At 38.4% G+C, this 17,689-nt stretch overlaps 1 protein-coding gene across 2 annotated transcripts in view; it reads right to left on the reverse strand.

Moving 5' to 3' along the window:
- Positions 1-1,916: 1,916 nt before the first annotated feature.
- Positions 1,917-17,689, reverse strand: part of LOC139709268 (TOM1-like protein 2) — a 50,599-nt gene continuing 34,826 nt past the window's right edge. Inside the window, exons 12-14 of one of the 2 annotated variants that reach the window (XM_071621217.1) lie at positions 9,714-9,797; positions 8,832-8,898; positions 1,917-5,872 (exon numbers count right to left, since the gene is read on the reverse strand). In XM_071621217.1, coding sequence (XP_071477318.1) covers positions 5,715-5,872; positions 8,832-8,898; positions 9,714-9,797 — 309 coding nt within the window. In that variant the 3' untranslated portion in view covers positions 1,917-5,714. Of the gene's footprint in view, positions 5,873-8,831; positions 8,899-9,713; positions 9,801-17,689 lie in introns of both variants that reach the window. The other variant, XM_071621216.1, reaches the window with a different exon arrangement.

The raw sequence follows: 17,689 nt of genomic DNA on the forward strand, positions 1-17,689 counted from the left end.
TAGAAAATCAATTCAAATTAACACAAAACCATGCAGAAACTTGTAAGGCATGGAACCAATTTTGTAAATGCAGAATTAATATTTCTGATATCAACATTATTTTCCAAATTCTTTCAATTAAAAAAAAAAGACAGCATATGTTATTATTTTATCTGTTTTGCTTTATAATCTCTGTATATCTGTGTATAAATTCGACTTTTAGTCGCCGACTCAGATTTTATTTGAATAAAGACCCTTTAATCAATCAACAAATCAATCAATCAATCATATCATACATGCATACATTTACAGTGTATACATGCACGTAATGTATTCTATACCACACACAACAAACAGAAACATGTATGCTTATCAAAAACTAATTCAAACCCAAAGTCATCAAAACAAATCTAAGCACGAGTTCACGGCTATGTTCTTGACAAATTCATCTTTTATTTTTCGATACATTTGTGTTGGGGGGAAAATCCAGACCCAGGAATTACATATGTATATCTTGTCATTGTATTTCTGTACTCATTTAAGAAAATAATAATGATAAAAAAAAAAAAAAACTAAAAGCAAAAAAAAAAAAAAAAAGATAACAGGCATTTGGAGCATATGGCACAGAATGGTCACTACAACTATACATAAAGAACGCACATGGTGTGAAGAGAAACAGATCATTTTCAGTCCAATATTGTGTGGCTACTGTTCCTGTTTGATGGCATTTCCATACCTGTCAGTGTCACCTCCACGAGAACACCAGAATCAATGTGTGGGACCAGTGATACAGAGCGAATGAGCAGCAGTGGTACAGGTGAAAATAGAGGGGAGTACAATGGGGAGGAAACGGGGTGCAAACAGCAGAAAAAGGCACTTCAGAAGAAAATGAATCGGAGTTGCGGGGGGGGGGGGGGGGGGGGGGGGGATTCCCGTGTAATTAAGATTCCATATCTCTCCTTTGTAGCACATGTACATTTGTACATTGTAATGAACCTATTAGTGGTTAAAAAAAAATTGCATTTGCAGCACAGGAGAGTTTGCAGACATAAAGTGTGTTAGAAAAGACATTTACATGTATCATTTATCTGAAAAAATGCTCTAATCCCCCCCCCCATGTAATCTTTCGCTAAAGTTGCAAACTGATTTTGTTTCACTCTGTATACATCTTAATGGCCTCACAATACCTTCATGTGTGTGTTTCAGTAGCTTTAGAGCAATAAAAGTTGAAGGTAACCAGAGTAGCTACATGTACTGTAAATTTTGCAACAAATGATTACTCAAACGTGTCATTCTATGAAATCCCATTTTTTCGAGCCAAAAGGTATTTTAAGACTCCGGTCTTAGAGTTGTCGAAGCAGTGGCTGTACCCTATGCATGGCAAATCCATTACAGGTGCGGAAATACGTACCACCTTTAATACCATTTCGCTACTTTGAGACCTTTGGATTTGTTTGTTTGTTTTCTTTTCTGCCTTTTTGTTCGGGGTTTTATTTGCAAAGACGACATAACCATCCGTTCGTGCCTTAAAGAGATTGCAAATATCTTGATCAGAGGCGCAGATTCATGCAGGATGTCTTGGCATTGTTTCACCACTAGCAGCCCTCTGGCACAACATAACGCAGTTAAGTGAGTGAGTGATGACAGACAGTTTGGGTACACATATTTATTCCCGCTTGGATGCACCCAGAGGAATCTCATGCACATGCTGCACAATGCCACGTACTGAATTTTATTTACAGAAAACATGATGTATATAGCGAGCTACAAAAACCTTTCTTTTTTAAATGTCCTGTCATTATAATCCTTACACATGGTTTTGAGAAAAGGAAAAAGATAAGGAAATAAACTTCATAAGAACTTCTGATAATACAGTGTAATCTCCAAGACAGCGGTGTCATTACTATGCTCAATGCCACCAATTTCATGTCCCGTTTGTTGCAGATGCTAAATAATGAATGCCATGAGTGCGTGAAGCGTGACGAACACATCAGACCATGTTCCATTCTCAGCTCACTACAAGTCTCACTCTACATCATGCACAAGGTGAATTCATCGTAACTGTCTTTCAGTTAATCCTCACACCCATATCTGCCTGGGACATGAAAACATTCAGTGCCTACAGCGCAGGAACTCTACTTGGCTACATTCAGAAAATCATGATATATGGGTCTAGTCAATGGTGTGAAGCATATCATATATAAACATTCTTAAAATTTTTATATCATTCCACAAATTTATGTACATATCAATAGAAAACAAAATCATTTGAATCTCACTGGTTTGTATTACACTGTCAATAGAGGAACAATATATATATAGTTTTATGCTACTTTCAATGTTCATATGATACAATTACTAAAAAAAAAGAAAAAAAAAGGTGTAGACACAGTTGCAAAATAAAGAAACGGCTGACACATCAATGGAATTAAATCCATCCAACTGGTCTTAGAAGAGGAAGAAATTTTGTTACTGATGAACAGCTTGAGATTCGTGACCTTATGCCGACATACAACCTTAAGAAAATATCATCATTATCATGATCATCATCATCAATACTTTGATCACAATTAGGTCTAAACTCCACATCCTAATAAACAACTTATTCTGTGCAGCTACAATTTGAGACTGATGATATACTTTGGCCAACAATTATGCAGCTTTCAAAAGCCACAGCCTTACTGCTAAAAAAACAAAACAAAACAAAACAAAACATAACAAAACAAAGCAAAACTTAACAAAAATGCCGTAAAGTTTGGGTTTGTGAAGTTCAAGTTCTCAAAGTTTTGCCAGTTTGACTTCCGGAAAACTTCTTGCAAAAGTTCTCACTAAACCTAGAGAAATTTCCCAAACTCCTGCAAATCTTCTTGAAGTTTGTGCAGTCTCACTGCTACCAACTGAAACTATCCTATTAGTGCGTCACATGACCATTCCACTGCCTGTTTGCAGGCGATGTCTATGAAGCAACGCTGCCAGAGTTGGCTGACATTTCAGCATGTGGCATTATGCTAGGCATAATATGGCTATTAAATTCTGGCATAATTTCTACAGGAAGGAAATCTCACGGCAGTTTTTGCACTGTGGTACCTCTTTTTGGTTGGTTTGTTAGTTTGCATGCTGCTTTTGGAAGAAAATGACACTAAAATGTTGTGAAGACATGTTTTTTGTTTGTTTGTTTGTTTGGGGTTTTTTTTGGTGATTGAGAGCCACAGTTCAGTTGGGAGAATAGAAGTTGAGGACTTTTTTTTTTTTGCTTGTCAGCTTATCGGGCACCACAATTGGTTGACATACATGTAATTTCATGGCTATTTAGCATAATTTTAGGCTGCTTCAAGCACAATCCTGTGTTTTTTGCTGGTCAATGAAGAGCGCATTCAGCTGGATGTACCTGTGTGAGTTGTCACTTCACAATCATTGGCTGTCAGATGGTGTGCTTTCTTCTTCATCACACACGTGTATCAGTGACCACAACTTCAAGAACTGCAACTTTGAGAAGTCTGGCTTCCAGTGTGAACAGACGAGCAAAGTTCACAAAGAGTTCTCAAAGTTTAACTTCGAGAAGTTTTGCTGCAGAGACCGTGGCTAATGCTTACAGTCCTCTACTCTGCTATCAGAATCCAAAATACGGCAATCACTGGAAGCAGCTTTAGAAAATGATAACAAACAAACAAGCAAACAAACAACCCTCAGGACGTACACTGGAATGGCCAAAGTTAACAGGTATTCTCAATTAAGTAATGGTTTCAAAAATGAAGCAGTAGATCTGCATTATGCCATATTGTACCACGTGCAAATCTCTGGTTAAGCAGAATATACATCAACAAGGGCTGAGAAGAATGCGTAATTAGGCGTAGGCATTCTGGCATAGGAAAAAAACATGATCTACTCGTATCTATCAACTTCTTACAAACTTCAGGAACTCTGACATAGACTCATGATATCAGAATATATACAAGGGAACAGTGAAAATAAAATCTATTTGCTCTTGGCCACAGAAAAAATATCTGGTAAAGCATGCATACGTGAGTAATGCGTAAGCATTCTCTAATCTCAGTAATCACTGACATGTTGCTGCTGTTAAAAATCAGAACTCAATCTTTCAGTGCAAACCACACCTTATCACTGTCTAAAATACTGTAGAGAGTGGTGCCATGTTTTTTTCCATCAAATGTTGCATGATCCTTTTGTGTGTGCTACACAACACTGGACATTGAAGGACATATATATCAAAGGTTGCAGCAAAAATTTGCAATGTTTTTCTACAGGCACATCTTCAAAAACTGTGCAAATACCGGTATGTACTTCAGAATACAGGGGAGTCTATATTTAAACCATGAACTAGTATTTGAAATGGTACATATCTTTAGTCGGACAACAATAAGACAACAATTTTCTTTTTTCCTCCAGCTTCCATCCACTTATATTGGGTTAGCTGTGGCAACCACTGTTACCGTCTTGCAAACCCGGTCTGAATATCTGTTATCAGGCATACGTGGAATCACATGCCTTCATTCTGCAAAGAAAATACATTGTGATACTAGGATATGCCTGCTGCGGCATATTGTAGCAGGATTAACACTGGCAATGGGGGCAGACAACCCAAAGCAAAAACATACAGGAGAAAATCTTAGAAGAAACTATCAAACATAACATTGTTTCAGTACTTAACGTAAATACAAATCGGTCATTTTAGGTACATGAGTTGACTTAGAAAGAAAACAAAAGACATTACAATTGAATTATTCCTAATTAATCCAAAACTATAATTACAAAAAGGAAATACACATGTATAGACGCTTCTTGCATGTACATGTACATTCATTACACATGTTATTAGCACATCTTTATTCATGCCAAATTTTGATTAATATATCAAATTAATTTGCAATGAATACCCTATGCCTGACAAGGGGGGAAAGATCACATGAAGTTAATTACCGAAAATATATACGTATATCTACTGCTTAAGGCATTGCGGTCTTCAACATGATATTCGTATCTAACTTATTTCGATATTCAAATACATTTATGCATCGCTTGCATTATATATAGGTCTGCGACAAGAAAGCCCTTATACAATAACATATAAAGAGTAAGTAAAATGTGGATTATCACTCAATATTATTTTTAAAAAAAGAAACAAAGGATCTGTGACATGTGAACAATGTCAGTGCCTAAATTGCCACTAATACTCCAACTTTTAGAATCTGATAAGCAACGATTCTTCAGGAAGTGTGTTTAATGACTGCACATCGCCTTCTCCTCTACGACTGCAATCTATACCACTTGTTCTAAATATATTAGAATCTGAAATCGAATGATAATATTTGCATGAAACGGCTGAAAATTTATCATGTCTACCGCAAGTGTCTGGTATATTGTATGCAATATCATGCCTTACAAAATACATTTGTGATATATCCCTATAAGCATATGTCTTTCCTACATCTTATAAAAATGAACTTTTCTTTTTCTCTCATTTTCTGTGAATTGTTTGCATGCACGCATACATACATACATCCAGGGCCAAGTGGCTTAGATCTTAACTTGAAGAATCACTGAAATGCAACAGCCATCACCAAGAAGGTGATGGGAAACCAAATCCTCATTCGAGGGTGTCCCTACTGACAGGTGCAGTTGCTATGAGACAGAAGTCCTGTGAGAAAAGGATGAAAAAGAATTTTGAAAAAAAAAAAAGAAAGGAAAAAAGATCTGCCCTCCAGGCATCCTCCGACCTATAATGCAAACATGTTGTTCTCCGTCTCGTTCATCTGCATCTGCCGGTTCTGGGAGCTGGAGGCGGGGGCCATGACGTTGCTATGGGTACCGACGTTGTCCGCCGCCCGGAGGGTGTCCGCGGCCTTGGCCCGCTCCTGGAGAAACTTGTCGAACTCTGCATGGTGGCGAGACCAAAGAGAGGATACATTGGTCATCCGTTGTGTTTTCACGACATAATCAAAATCAGTTTCACTTTGAGTTCCCCCTTCTGTAGTTTCCACTGTTTCCTTATCGTCCAAATACTGGGAAGTATTTATTTCATTTCTGATTTACCGCAGAACTATATTTCACAGATATATTGCGATAATTTTATTCTCAGTTACTTCATCTGTAAAAAATATTACAGAAGTATCAAGTCTACATGTGGTTTATCACAACACTGTGATCTAAAAGTAAAAAAATAAAAAAGTAAAGAAAGAGAGAGAGAGAGAGAGTGAGAGAGAAACACTTTTTTCTTTGGGAGACTTCACAAAGTATACAGTCATTGCCATTCGATATCGCTTCTATATAAAAACACAATTTAGCGCTGTTGGTGAAATCAAAACACTGTAAAACTTACTGCACTTGACTGAGGTGTATCATGATGATCACACACATGAAACAAACAAGGCAAGTGCCAAAATGTGTCTCGCCCATTCGTAACTCCTGAAAGTTCATTGACCCAACCTATGACTTTTGCCCTTGTGGTGACCTTCAACTCCCTAAGGGACATTTACCAGCTAAGTTTGGTCACAAACGGACTTATGGATCAAGAGTTACATGTATAAGCCATAATTGAAACGCGCCGTAAAAACATAACATTGGGCCCTAAAAGTTCCTTGACCCCTGTCTGTGAGCTTTGACCTTGTGGTGACCTTGAACTCCCCAAGGAACATCTACCATCCAAGTTTGGTCACAAACAGACGTGTGGATCAAAAGTTTTGAGCCATAATCAAAACGTGATGTAAAAACTTATCATTGGGCCCTAAGAGTTCATTGACCCCTGTCTGTGACCTTTGACCTTGGGGTGACCTTCAACTTCCCAAGGGACATTCACCATCCAAGTTTGGTCACAAACGGACATATATATCAAAAGTTATGAGCCATAACCGAAACGCGCCTTAAAAACTTAACATTGGGCCCTAAAGTTCATTGACCCCTGCCTGTGACCTTTGACCTTGAGGTGATCTTCGTGTTTGGTAAAATGTGTAACTTGGTATAACCACTCTTCCCTCCAAGTTTGATAGAAATTGAAGTCCTCAGTAGAGAGTTATTCAAGTTTTTGTAGCGTTACGGATGGAAGGACAGACGGATGACGGACGGACGGACAGATGACGCAGGCAATCCCTTAGTCTCCCCACACCTCCAGTGGGCTCAACAAAAACTCGAGATATTTCACATGGGAAACATTGTTAGATAATGCCTGTACTCGTTCCTTGTAACAGTTCTAAGAATAAAGGTTTGATCTATGGCAAGCCAAAAAGAAATGCATTCACTTAACAATAGCCATCCGGTTAGTGTACATGATGAAAACTAGAAATGTCGCTACAGCGACTGGTTATACCCCCGCCCAACAACATTTCATAAGCTTTGGTCAAAAAACTGAGGAAGTAGTTAAATCCGCAAGATCTTTCCTTGATCTTCTGCCATTAATATGCCGTTACCATGGCAACGTACTTTTGGGTACTGTCGAAAAATGCGTCTTGCACATCTACAACCAAAGGCACACATCTGTACCAAGTTTCATGGAAATTGGGCAAAAACTGAGGAAGTAGTTTGCAACACAAAATTTTCCATCATTTTGGCTCATAATATGTGAGCTGTTACCATGGCAACATACTTTTTGTCACTGTCAAGAAATGTGTCATGCTGACCTATATCCTAAGACAAACATTCAATATGAATTCCATGAGAATTGGAAGAACACTGATGAAGCAGTTTTGCCATGAAGCATTTTGCCCTATATTTTACCAATAACATGCCGTTACCATGGCAACGCACTTTTTGCCACTACGGAAATATGTGTCTTGCACATTAACATATCCAGATGAACATCTGTACCTAATTTCATAAAAATTGATCAAAAACTGTGGGAGGAGTTCGCGACGCAAGATTTGTACCCATTTTTGCCCATAATATGCCGTTACCATGGCAACGTACTTTTGGGTACTGTCAAAAAATACGTCTTGCACATCTACAACCAAAGGCACACATCTGTGCCAAGTTTTATGGGAATCGGTTGAAAACTGAGGAAGTAGTTTGCAACACAAAATTTTCCATCATTTTGGCTCATAATATGTGAGCTGTTACCATGGCAACATACTTTTTGTCACTGTCAAGAAATGTGTCATGCTGACCTATATCCTAAGACAAACATTCAATATGAATTCCATGAGAATTGGAAGAACACTGATGAAGCAGTTTTGCCATGAAGCATTTTGCCCTATATTTTACCAATAACATGCCGTTACCATGGCAACGCACTTTTTGCCACTGCGGAAATATGTGTCTTGCACATTAACATATTCAGATGAACATCTGTACCTAATTTCATAAAAATTGATCAAAAACTGTGGGAGGAGTTCGCGACGCAAGATTTGTGCCCATTTTTGCCCATAATATGCCGTTACCATGGCAACGTACTTTTGGGTACTGTCAAAAAATACGTCTTGCACATCTACAACCCAAGGCACACATCTGTGCCAAGTTTTATGGGAATCGGTTTAAAACTGAGGAAGTAGTTCGCGACGCAAGATTTGCAACGGACCGACTGCCCGACCGACCGCCCGACCGACCGCCCGACCGTCCGCTGATTCCTATATACCCCCTTCAAACTTTGTTTGGCGGGGGTATAAAAATGGATTTCTGGAAAAAGAATTTGTCCCCCGTTCTGTACGACGGATGATGCACATATCTTTTCGTGCGTCAGTAGGAATAGCGTGCATGCGGTAACTATGGAATTTAGCCTAAACCCACCTGGCTTCACCTCGTGGGTTAAGCATTCCATAGTTGCCTTATGCACACAATTCTTACTGACACACTCAGGTCTGTGCATCATTTGGATACTGGTTTGTAGGCAATCTAGAGCTACCTACCTGAACTTGTTATTCCGCCATCCGCTGCATTTGTGTTAGCTGCTGCGTAGTCATCCTGTTCTTTGGACTGCAAAGAGTAAATATAAAGCATAAGAAACAGCATACTTACAGATTATTATGATAACAACTATATAACAATTATAATGACAATGGCAACAATCATAGTTATAATAATTGTCAAAAAAATTGCAAGAGCAAACAAAGTTTGGAAAAATATAAAAACATATTCCTTAATTTTTAATGCAAAGTATGCATTCCCTCAATTTTTTATTTTTTAGTTGGATATTACTATCAATGTCAATATCAATATAATTTCATATCTAATCTGTGTCTTCTGGTGGAGCAAGGTGCAGTGCTCCTTTTGTATCCAAGAAAATGCTTTTTACGTTTTTCTGTTTTATATTTTCTTAATATCATTGCACTGTTGTGACATCTATCATTGTTGTGATGCTCCCTGATCTAGACAGGGCAGTACATGAAATTACCTAAAACTGCATAAATTCAAGACTTTTGAAGTCATATCAAGATATCCCTCAAACTTCTACAGGGTGTTTCAATAAAACTGAGTCCACATAATATGTTTTGGGAATAATCCCCTATAGGAATTTCCATCAAATACTTACAGTGCCCTTTGTTTGACTTATATGTGCTCGTCAGAAAAATGCCTTCTGGGTCTACCTCAAATATGTTTTTGGATAGACGATACGTCTTCTGAACTGAGTTTGAACTTTTGTGGGCAAACACGTGAATGGGATTGAGAAGGGAAACCAATGAATAACAGATTAAGAAGCAGCTGACATGGCAGGCAGGGTCAATGCACTGTCAAGCATTTGGTTCTTGTTATTGTTGTTGTTGCTTCTACAATGTATGTCAATATCTCACCAGGTCGCTCGCTGTAAGCCACTGCTCGACATCATCTAGGCCGCTGCGTCCGGTCGTAGCAGCCGTCGGTGCAGCGGTGGGCTGCTGCTGTTTGGGAGGAGGAGACACTGGTTCAATTGGTTGGCATGGATTGAAAGATTGACATACACTGGGGAAACGGTCAAGAATGGATTTTACAGCTCATGGTTGACGATAAAATCTGTAAAACTGGGCACCACACTGACTGCAACAACATAATGATTATCCATGCAGAAAGTAAGTTGACACATTATCATCAAACATGAGGATAACTACTTTTTTCTTGGGGGAGGGGGAAGGGGGGATACGGCCACACTGCAAGACAATGGAAATATGAGTATTAGATAACGGAGCATGCCTGCTCATCTCTATCATTTTCATGTATATGAAACACTTGAATAAAAGAGCAAATCATACATATGCCTGGGGTCTTTTTTTTTTTTTTTTTACTTCTTTTTAAATGAGTAGGGTACTTGAAATTCTGAATATCTGAGCATGTTTTCTCCATATGTATAAAAACCTCAATATTTTTCTCTTAATTTCCCTCACAGAGGGAACTCCATCAAGGGATATTACATGCAGACACTGTCATGTGACACTGTCATGTGACACTGTCATGTGATGCTGCCTTGTTATCCTTATCACCCTCACATGTCACTGGTATTGGGTGTCAGGAATATTTATGCAGGGTGAACCTAAAACAAACAAACACATAGCTGAGGAGAGAACGTGACCCATTTTAGTAATCTACACACGTAACTATATCTAATCAGATAGCTGAAGTTGGGTTGTATTGCACTACGTCTACAACTGTACAGGGTGCTACATAACTTTATTTTACCACTTGCCCAGCCGGGCATGCAGATTTTCAAATTTGCTTCAAAACACTTGCCTGAACATTGATTTTACTTGCGCGAAAAGAAAGGTCAAAATGTAAGAAAATAATGTAAAAAATCATGTGTTAGTCAAGGGCTTAATACAACACAATCATCTGAATAACAGCACATACTGATTCACATGCTTAAACACAATGGAGTAACAAACTTGGTCTGATCAAGTGTTGCTGTTGTATTGCATTGGGGCTTCTTCATTAAGTGTTGGAAAGTTGCTGTGTGTTGCATCACTAAACAGCTGTTATCTTTGGTCTTCTGTATGTAGTCCATGGGCCAGGCCAGATATTGGTACCACCTGAGGTGGCAATACCTTTTTGGTGTCATTTTGTTTGTTGGGAATAGATATGCTTATCAAGCTACTACTGTATGATAGCATTTCCAAATGAGTAGCTTAGTCATAATAAATGAATTTTAAACCAATTTGGTCTCGTTGTTATATCCCTATACTTCTAAATCGAGACCAACCGCTATACAAAGAAGAGCACTGTCTTCTGTATGTTCACAGGTGTTCTGTTGTAAATGCGGTGCGCTTAGTCTTTATTCAAGGCAGCGAAGGGAATATCCAAGGGTTATGATGTCCACAGCGCTTAGTCTGATATTCAAGACAGCGAAGGGAATATCCAAAGCTTATAACACAAAGTATATCCCTTTATCTAAAAACAACAACAACAAAAAAGCAATTCCTCGTGAATTTTACCGTATTTTTCAATTATTTATCATTTTCCGGTGAAAATGCTAATACCACGCCAATGTCGATTTATTTCCATCCAACAATGAAAGATAATGCAAAAACAATGTACCGGTACACTACAATATACAAATGATGCACAGGATAGAGTGCGTTAGTGTAGGCGTATAGTGCACTCGAGGGTATTTACAATTGTGAAACATGCACGAGGCGAAGCCGAGTGCATGTTGCACTACATTGTAAATACCCGAGAGTGAGCTATACGCCTACACTAATGCCACGAAATAATCCTGTGCATCATTTGTTTTATAAAATGGGTCGAAAATTCGAAAACTAACAGCATTTTTCAGTGTTTTTCATGCACCTTTGTGGGTCAAGACGTCCGAAGATGTTCGTCCCAAACATTTACGCACGTCGCACTCGGAACTCCCGCACATATAAGTATGATGGGGGGTTGGGTTTCCGGACACTTAAGTTCCCGCATGAAAACTTACTTATCTTACATAGAATATGCACCCTTTACCTTAAAGACTTGATATAGACTCCTCATATAGGCCTACTAGACAACATAACGTGTACTCTGAAAACGGCGTGAGAATTAACCTGCTAAATCGTTGGATTTGCCCTTCAAAGTGACTCCATGTACGCGTCCGGTCCCACAACGCTTGGTCTACTGTACACTGTACGTATGATACGTACGCCACACATGTTATGCACAAGGGAAGAAAGGCCGGCCGGCCGGCCGGCAGCCCGAACTAGAAGTTGTTTACAGGATTGACAGCGCGTATGTATGCAATTCAAAGGAGCCGCCGCGCGCACAGACGATCGGCAATAGGATTTAACACGCAGTGCAATGGGACTGAGTAACCAAAGCACATGTGACTCATTTCACCGCTTCCTATTGGCTACATTCTTGAACCCATTTTATAATACATTATAATAAATAATGTTGTAAATGAACAGAGTGATTTTTGTTTAAAACTGATGTATTTGTTGAGAGGGTGGTATAAAAACAGTATACCTTGGTAGATAATCCCTTTTATTAGGAACTTTAGATATGATAACGGTACATTGGTCTAGATAAAGACTAAGCGCACCGCATGACAGCTGGGGACATCATAACCCTTTGGATATTCCCTTCGCTGCCTTGAATAAAGACTAAGCGCACCGCGTTTACAACAGAATACCTGTGGACATACAGAAGGCAGTGCTCTTCTTTGTATAGCTGTTTAGTTTCGATTCAGAAGTATAGGGATATAAAAACGAGACCAAATTGGTTAAAAATTCATTTATTATGACTAAGCTACTCATTTGGAAATGCTATCATAGCTTGATAAGCATATCTATGTCCGACAAACAAAATGACACCAAAAAGGTTTTGCCACCTCAGGTGGTACCCATAACCCATTTTTCGGGTCTTGGCCCATGGACTAATGGTTGACTTTGTGGGTTTGTTGGGGGGGGGGGGGAATAAGTGAAAAAAAAGTGGCTTCAGAACTTTCTACTTGCCCAATTCGGGCAAGCATTTGTTCTCATTGTTCATAAACACTTGCCCGAATTTGATTTTCACTTGCCCCGGGCAATCAGGCAAGTGCTTATGTCGCACCCTGCTGTAACTATAGCAGTAATGAAGGTGCTCAATTGAGACTGATTAAAGCAATGCCCACAATACACTACATACAGTACATGTACCACTAATAATCATACTACATAATGTATTTATCATGCATACATTAGGTATACTATTACATATTGAGCCTTTTCTAGTCAGCATTCACAGAAGCAACAATAAACCCGACCAGCAAAGCTTCATCTAGCAATAAGATCTTTTAAACCAAATGAGTTTTCCTGCCTCAATTAGTGGATGACCACCAGTAAAATATTTCATTGATGTACTACACACACAGACAAGTTTCACATTCAGGCATTCCATCTGTCGGACTGTTGTGTCAAGAGCTCAGTGCATCACATGCTAATAATTGAATTTGAACACATTCAGGGAAATTCAGATTTTGGTACTAATGTACAGTACAACATGAAGTTGAACAAGAACATTTTTTTCTCGCTCTCTCTCTTAATGCTATGGTAACTGGCAGATGTCTTACGTATCTAACCCATATGAAGAAAAATTCAAGAGATTACTGTAAGAGCAGAAACTTTAACATTTAGAGCTGGGGTAAAATTCAGTGTTCATGATTTTGCAGATGACTGGTTGGTTTTTTTTGTGTGTAAATAGTTTAAATGCTCACAAAAAAGAAAAAAAAAGTCCTGCTCTGATCAGTACACTAGTTGAGTCGAACTCCTGCAAATTTTCAAACTATGATGAAATATTCCATACTGATACTACTTCTACTGATGGCAGAGAAATCCACTTGGATTTGGTAAGCGACTCTTGACCTCTACATCTGATCTTCAGACAACACTTGGTGGGAGGTTATGGGGCTTGCAAATGGGGACTCCCATGATCTACAGACCTGTGCATTTATCAATTCACTTCTGGCGTAGCATTAAGGTTTTGAAACAACTTTTAGAGAGACTTGGGCAGATGATAAACGTAAAGCTGTTTTGATTAGGGGGTTAGAAACGTCTTTCTGAAACACCAAAAAAGTGCAATCGCAAACGCATCTGAGGGTAGAAACGTGTTTTTGTGGAGATTATAAGTGCGAAGTTGTTTTGAAATGCGTTTATACAGCTGTACGTGTAGCTCAGACCTGCCCACACCAACCACTGCCAGCTACTCATCTCTGGTCTTCAGGTCAAACAGCACAATGGAGCCGCGCAGTGACACGGCCTCCCTCTCAACTCACGACAGAGATGATAAACGCAACACCAGAGCTCCATGGATGCACTCACATATAGTCTACCAATGCTTAGAACTGCACACATTACAGTCATTATTTTGTGTTCAAACAGTGTACAAACTTTCACATTAACATGGGGAACTGCAAACATACTTTCACAGAAACAAGTGTGATGCAACAATAGTTGCGGCACGCTTTGCATGTGAAATAAAATGAGAATCGCATTTTTGCAATCGCATTTTGGAAAATCAACTTGACTAAATTGTGTTCTATGTGTACAGTCTCTTCAGCCATCTGAATACCAAGCCATACATAATAGCTCTGTACAAGACAAAGGGCTTTGTTTACATGCATGATTGCAAAAGAGGTGTTTTCCATTAAAGTTTCATCCGAAGCTGGGTTTGCACTGACTCGCTAAATGGCTTGACCTATCAAATACATTTGACGAAGAGAAGGGCAGCTTGCCTTTCACTTCACAAACACTTAGAAACCAGTATCAGGGCAATTAGCCCCCGAGGGCAATTACCCCCCCCACACACACACACACCAGCTAAATACTGGTTAGTAATAGAGTAAAGATTAGGGTTAGGGTTAGGTCTAGGGGTAGAGTTTGGCTTAGCATTAGGATTAGGTTCAGGATTAGGATTAGGGTTAGGGTCAAGGGAAGGATCTTTGGTAATTGTCCAAAGGGGTAATTCTCCATATCACATATAGCTATAAAAGAACCAACGTTGGCGGCGCACTAATTTAATCGGCGTATTTTGGAGCGATTTGCAGTCAACCCCACTTCCGGTTGCAGCTATCGCTCCGCGCGCTATTATGCATGCATGCACGCTGCGTGCAGCGGCGCGGCTAGCGTCCCACACACTTATTCATCGTGTACAATTTTGCCATAGGCTGCTTGTGTGGAGAACTTACACAAATCTGTATGTGTGGGACTGTAATAGAGATCGTCACGTGCGATGAAAAGATCGTACACATGGGTCAATTTTCAACTATTTTATCTAAGTCAAAATAGTAAAATATGACGTGAAAACATTCAGATTAGGGATTTCAACATCTCTGAATTCTGTGAAGGGGTATAGTTTCAGTAATGTCGGCCTCATAAATGATCTGAAGAATAGATGAACACGGCACATTCAGTGCAACAGTTGTATGTACTCAGCACTAGCAGCAGTGCAATGGGCCTCTAGTTCGCCGGGGGCAGCGGGGCAGGTGTAGGGAGCAATAGTTCTTGAATCTTTCGTGATCATCCATGATTAATAGCTTTTAGACAGACACTCGCTGAAAAGGTAAAATTTGCGTGACCGACGTTGAGCAGACGCTACCGATGCAAGTGAAACTGTGCGTTGGCGTGCAGTGCATTGTGTACGTAACGTGTTGGCATGCAGTGCATTGCGTACGTAACGCCTTGGCGATAACCGAAAGTTAAGCTGACTGCATAAAAGCCAGGATGTTGATTGCGCAATGCATTCTGGGATGATATTTTGCTATATGCGATATGGAGAATTGTCCTAGAACCCTAGAAACTGTGTGCTGGTCATGATAAACCTGTACAATACATTGCATGCACGTGTACAGCATTCTAGCAAGCACGGTGTTGAGAGCTATTAAAATGCATTGGCAGTTCACTGTTTCATGAGCTTCTGTGCCAGTTAAGAGTCTCTGTGTACAGCCTTCTCTGCCTGTTTATGTGGGCCACAGTTCTATAGATCAGGGTTCCCAGCATTTCAAGAAAACAAAATTCCCTGATTTTTCCCTGATGAAGTCTCAAAACTCCATGATAATTATTTCAACTCATTTCCAGTTTCACATAGCCAGCCATCCAATGGATGTTGTTTTGATAAACAAACAAAATATAACAGAGTCTGACAGACTACTTTTGAGTTTTGGGGCCAATCAAAGTTCCCTGATTTATCGCTGATTTGAGGCATTTTTATCAAACTCCCTGACTTTTCCCTGAAAGGAAAAAAAGTAAAATAATTTCCCTGATTTCCCTGATGGGTTGGGAACCCTGCTAAGATACAAAAGTAGAGGCTCATTTCAAGAGCACGATTACAAACGGGATCTTTTTACTATCTGAAGCCCCTTTTATCTTCCGTAATCTCTGGAAATTTCACCCACCTCTTCCTCCATGACACTCTCATACTGATGGCATGTGGTGAAATGTAACAGATTGTAATCATTACTACAAGAAAACTGCATACCAACTGACTCAACAATCATTTGCTAGACATTCCTCCCACCTCACTGAAGAAATGTAGATTATCACTGCAACAAGTCAAAATGAAGCTTTCTTGATTTTAAAACCAAAACATACTGCCTCCGGCACCCTTTGGGCGGAGGCATAAAAACCAAATTTAATATCTTCATAAGACAGTGTAAAATACCTTACACTGAAAGAACATTGAAGCTGATTTGATAATAATAATAATAATAATAATAATAATAATAATAATAATAATGATGATGATGATAATAATAATAATAATAATAATAATAATAATAATAATAATAATAATAATAATAATAATAATATTAATAAATTAAATGATAATGATGATAATAATAATAATAATAATGATATTAATAAATCAAATGATAATGATGATAATAATAATAATAATAATAATAATGATATTCATGAATTAAATGATAATGATAATAATAATAATAATAATCAGAAAAGATCGAGATGACTCTCAAATGTATGTAAAGTTTTAGAGAAAGAACAGGTAGCACTTTGATTAAAAACAAGAAAAGAAAATACAGAAATATTGGAGTTATGATACCTTGGCTGGATTTGTTAATGTGCAATTCATTCCATGTGACACTCATCACCTCATATGACTTGCATACACTGTATGTAGCTATGATCAATATCCACTGCTTTGTGAAAACATGCAAATTAACAATTTTCAAAACTTTATCATCATAAGTCCAACTTTGATGATTCTAATACTATTCTGTTGTCTGGTTTTAATCTAGCTAATGAAATTAATTTGATTATGGAGAGATGCTGTTTTTAATCTATCTATTAAGATCAATTTGATTATGAGGAGAGACATTGGTTTAATCTATCTGTTAATTAAAATCAATTTGATCATGGAAAGACATCGGTTTTAATCTCTCTATTAAAATCAATTTGATCATGGAGAGACATCGGTTTCAGTCTATCCATTGAAATCAATTCAATCATATAGAGACATTGGTTTAATCTATTTATTAGAATCAATTTAATCATGGAGAGACATTGGTTTAAATCTATTAAAATCAATTTGATCATGGAGAGACATCGGTTTTAGCCTATCTATTGAAATAAATTCAATCATATAGAGACATTGGTTTAAAATCAATTCAATCATGGTAAGAAATTGGTTTAAATCTATTGAAATCAATTTGATCATGAAGCGACATTGGTTTTAGTCTATATATCAAAATCAATATCATCATGGAGAGATATTGCACTTAAACATACAGGAGGAAGATACTTCATTATCTCAAGTGGCGATCTCGTCCAAGTGAATTCTGCACTTTCAACATTACTTTCTCATGTGAATGCACAGAACTTTACTC

The sequence above is a fragment of the Diadema antillarum genome, unplaced genomic scaffold (assembly GCF_040938485.1).
Source record: "Diadema antillarum isolate AM-2024a unplaced genomic scaffold, OU_Dant_1.0 seq00001423_RagTag, whole genome shotgun sequence".
Classification (NCBI taxonomy): domain Eukaryota; kingdom Metazoa; phylum Echinodermata; class Echinoidea; order Diadematoida; family Diadematidae; genus Diadema; species Diadema antillarum.